General features: G+C 42.1%; 1 protein-coding gene across 1 annotated transcript in view; it reads left to right on the top strand.

Annotated features, from left to right (window-relative positions):
- The window catches only part of CRLF2 (cytokine receptor-like factor 2), a 40,013-nt gene that overhangs the window by 21,583 nt on the left and 13,505 nt on the right, over positions 1–4,925 (top strand). The window contains exon 5 of the mRNA XM_011943965.1: positions 4,516–4,678. Coding sequence (XP_011799355.1) covers positions 4,516–4,678 — 163 coding nt within the window. The remainder of the gene's footprint in view (positions 1–4,515; positions 4,679–4,925) is intronic.

Below are 4,925 nucleotides of genomic sequence, written 5' to 3'. Positions count from 1 at the left end.
ATCTAATTCTATTTTATCTGTCTCTATCTCTTTCTATCTATCTATCTATCTATACATCTCTATCTCATTCTTTCTGTCTTTCAACCTGTTATCTGTCTAATTCTATCTGTCTCTATCTCTATCTATCTATCTATCTCATTCTATTTTACCTCTATTTCTGTCTTTCAATCTATCATGTATATTGTTCTATTTTATCTCTATCTCTATCTTTCAAACTATTATCTATCTATCTATCTATGATCTATCTATATCTATCTGTCTATCTCTATCTATATCATTCTCTCTTTCAATTTATCTATCTATCCATATCATTCGATTGTATCTCTCTCTATCTCTTTCAATCTATCATCTGTGTATCTATCTATGTATGTATCTATCTACCTATCTCATTCTATTTTATCTGTCTCTATCTCTATCTATCTATCTATCTATCTATCTATCTATCTATCTATCTATCTTTCTTTCAACCTATTATCTATCTAATTCTATTTTATCTGTCTCTATCTCTTATCTATCTATCTATCTATCTATCTATCTATCTATCTATCTATCTATATCATTCTATTTTATCTCTCTCTAGCTCTTTCAATCTGCTATGTCATTCTATTTTATCTGTCTTTCTCTTTCAATCTATCATCTATCTATCTATATCATTTTATTTTGTCTCTGTCTTTCAATCTATCATGTATTTTATTGATTAACTCTCTCTGTTTTATCTCTCTATTGCTCTATCCATATCTATTTTATGTACCAACTCTCTTTTATCTACCTATGTACTATCAATCATCTATGTATATCATCCCTATCTGTATCTAGCTCATCTATCTATCATCTCTATCTACCTGCCTATTATCTCTCTCTATTCTACCATCTACTATCCTATCTATGTATTTATCTATCTACGTATGTATCTATATATCTATCTATCATCTATCTGTATCTATTTATGTATCATCTATCTGTCTACTTCTCTCTATCATCTGTCTATGTATTATCTATCTATCTATCTATCTATCTATCTATCTATCTATCTATCTATCTATGATCTATCTATATCTATCTCTATCTATATCATTCTGTCTTTCAATTTATCTATCTATCCATATCATTCTATTATATCTCTATCTCTTTCAATCTATCATCTATGTATGTATGTATGTATGTATCTATCTATCTACCTATCTCATTCTATTTTATCTGACTCTATCTCTTTCTATCTATCATCTATCTATCTATCTATCTACCTATCTAATCATTCTATTTTACCTCTATATCTTTCAATCTATTATCTATCTATCTATCTATCTATCTATCTATCTATCTATCTATCTATTTATCTCTCTATCATCTATCTATGTATCATCTATCAAGTCTATCATCTCTCTGTTTTATCTATTTATCTATCATTTCTTTATCTACCTCTAGTCCTACCTCTATCTCTACATATCTGTCTCCCTACACACACACACACACACACACACACAGGCACACAGGCACACAGACACACACACACACACACAGACACACAGACACACACAGAAACACAGACACGCACACACACAGACACACACACAGACACACACAGAAACACAGACACGCACACACACAGGCACACACAGAAACACAGACACGCACACACACAGACACACACAGACATGCACACAAAGACAGACACACACAGGCACACACACAGACACACAGAGAGACAGGCACACATAGACACTGGTGCAGACACACACACAGACACACAGACACAGACACACAGACACACACAGAGTCATGTGCTGCCTAAGGACCTTTTCGTCATCAGCAGACAGCATGTATCACGGTAGTCCTCTGTGATTATCACGGCTGTCCTATGCAGCTGTCCCAACTAGTTTCTTCTATACCCTATTTTTCCTTTAGCTTTTCCATGTTTAGATATGTTTAGATGCACAAATACCTGCATTAGGTTTGCCGGCAGTATTCAGTACAGTAACGTGCTGTACAGGTGCATAGCCCAGGAACAATGTGCAATACGGCCTAGGTGAGCAATGCGCTAGACCAGCGAGGTGCGTCTCCATAAACTCTACAATATTCTCACAATGGAGAAGTCACCTCACACAGCATTTCTCAGAACATGTCCCATCGGTAAGCAATGCATGACTGTATATCTGCATACATGTGTGTATACATATTTTTAGTAGAAACGGAGTTTCACCATGTCGGTCAGGCTGGTCTCGAACTCCTGACCTCGTGATCCACCTGCTTCGGCCTTCCAAAGTGCTGGGATGACAGGCGTGAGCCACAGCGCCCAGCCTAATGAAATCTTTAAGAGTCATCCAAGGGTGGTTGAAAGAATATTTAGTCATAACAGCAATGCCTACAACAAAATACAAAAATTAGCTGGATGTGGTGGCAGGTGCCTGTAATCCCAGCTACTCTGGAAGCTGAGGCAGGAGAATCGCTTGAACTCAGGAGGTGGAGGTTGCGGTGAGCTGAGATCGTGCCACTGCACTCTAGACTGGGGGACAGAGCGAGTCTCTGTCTCAACAACAAAAAGAACAACAAAAACAAGTGTTACTGCATTGCTGAATCTGTAGTTGTCGTAGTTGGAATAAAAGTCTGCAGAGAGGGAGGACGCAAACAACAGAGTGAAAACATGTGGGAGTAGGAACCTTGTGCAAATCCCAGGGGGTGTACCATGAAAGGTCCAACTGAGAGGCGAAGCCAGCTGGACTTCTGGGTCGGGTGGGGACTTGGAGAACTTTTCTGTCTTACAAGAGGTTTGTAAAATGCAGCAATCACTGCTCTGTAAAAACGCACCAATCAGTGCTCTGCGACTAGCTCGAGGTTTGTAAAATAAGGCAATCAATGCTCCGCAAAAATGCACCAATCAGCACTCTGTGGCTAGCTACAGGTTTGTAAAATGTGCCAATCAGTGTCCATAAAAATGCACCAATCAGTGCTCTGCGGCTAGTTAGAGGTTTGTAAAATGCACCAATCACTGCTCTGTAAAAATGCACCAATGGTGCTCTGCGGCTAGCTAGAGGTTTGTAAAATGGATCAATCAGCCCTCTGTAAAAACGCACCAATTGGCGCTCTGCAGCTAGCTAGACGTTTGTAAAATGTGCCAATCAGTGTGCTGTAAAAATGCACCAGTCAGCACTCTGTGACTAGCTAGAGGTTTGTAAAATGCACCAATTGGTGCTCCATAAAAATACACCAATCAGCACTCTGTGGCTAGCTAGAGGTTTGTAAAATGCGCCAATCAGTGCTCCATAAAAATGCACCAATCAGCGCTCTGTGGCTAGCTAGAGGTTTGTAAAATGCACCAATCACTGCTCTGTGAAAATGCACCAACCGGTGTTCTGTGACTGGCTAGAGGTTTGTAAAATGCACCAATCACTGCTCTGTAAAAATGCACCAATCGGTGCTCTGCAACTAGCTAGAGGTTTACAAAATGAGCCAATCAGTGCTCCATAAAACGCACCAATCAACACTCTGTGGCTAGCTAGAGGTTTGTACAATGCACCAATCAGTGCTCCAAAAAAATGCACCAATCAGCACTCTGCGGCTAGCTAGAGGTTTGTAAAATGAGCCAATCAGTGCTCCATAAAAATGCACCAATCAGCACTCTGTGGCTAGCTAGAGGTTTGTAAAATGCACCAATCAGTGCTCCATAAAAATGCACCAATCAGCGCTCTGTGGCTAGCTAGAGGTTTGTAAAATGAGCCAATCAGTGCTCCATAAAAATGCACCAATCAGCACTCTGCAGCTAGCTAGAGGTTTCTAAAATGCACCAATCAGTGCTCCATAAAAATGCACCAATCAGCACTCTGTGGCTAGCTAGAGGTTTGTAAAATGGACCAATCAGCAGGACATGGGCGGGGACAAATAAGGGAATTAAAAACTGGCCACCGCAGCCAGCAGTGGCCACCCATCTGGGTCCCCTTCCACACTGTGGAAGATTTGTTCTTTTGGTCTTCACGATAAATTTTCGGTCTTCACAATAAATTTTCGCTCTTCACAATAAATCTTGCTGCTGCCCACTGTTCGGGTCCCTGCCACCTTTAAGAGCTGTAACCCTCACCGAGAAGGTCCACGGCTCCATTCTTTTTTTTTTTTGAGATAGAGTTTCACTCTGTTGCCCAGGCTGGAGTGCAGTGGCACGAGTTCGGCTCACTGCAACCTCTGCCTTCCGGGTTCAAGCCATTCTGGTGCCTCCGCCTCCCAAGTAGTTGGGATTACAGGCATGCACTGCCACGCCCGGCTAATTTTTGTATTATTAGTAGAGACCGGGTTTCTCCATGTTGGCCAGGCTGGTCTCAAACTTGCGACCTCAGCTGATCCACCCCTCTCGGCCTCCCAAAGTGCTGGGATGACAGGTGTGAGCCACCGTGCCCGGCCTTGCAGCTTCATTCATGAAGTCAGCGAGACCATGAACCCACTGGAAGGAAAACTCCAGACATACAGGTTACATCACTAATCATTGTGTGTGTGTGTGTGTGTGTGTGTGTGTGTGTGTTTCTCCAGTCCAAACAGGAAAATACCTGCAATGTCACCATAGAAGACTTGGATGCTGAGAAGTGTTACACTTTCCGGGCCCGGGTGAAGGCTGTGGAGGATGTATATGGGCCAGACACGTACCCGAGCGACTGGTCAGAGGTGACGTGCTGGCAGAGAGGCGAGACTCGGGGTAATGTTTGTTACGCAGCAGGGCCGTATAACCTTGTCACTGGGCTGGAGTAGCCATAGCCACCAACACTGTCCTGCCTTCTTGGGAGGTGGGAGGGAGGGTGTGTTTGAGCAGAGCATGTGTCTGAGCAAGCTCAGTCTTCTCCAATCCTCCAGGGCTCCATCTGAAAGCAACAAGCAATTCCGCTCCTTGCTTCTCTCCCTACCTGCTTTCACTCGGGCTAGTTTTCCTTCTTTTGTTTTTTTTT

Source organism: Colobus angolensis, unplaced genomic scaffold, assembly GCF_000951035.1.
Source record: "Colobus angolensis palliatus isolate OR3802 unplaced genomic scaffold, Cang.pa_1.0 Scaffold223, whole genome shotgun sequence".
Classification (NCBI taxonomy): Eukaryota; Metazoa; Chordata; class Mammalia; order Primates; family Cercopithecidae; genus Colobus; species Colobus angolensis.
The sequence above is the reverse complement of the archived record's forward strand: the minus strand, read 5'-3'. Positions and strand labels throughout refer to the sequence as shown.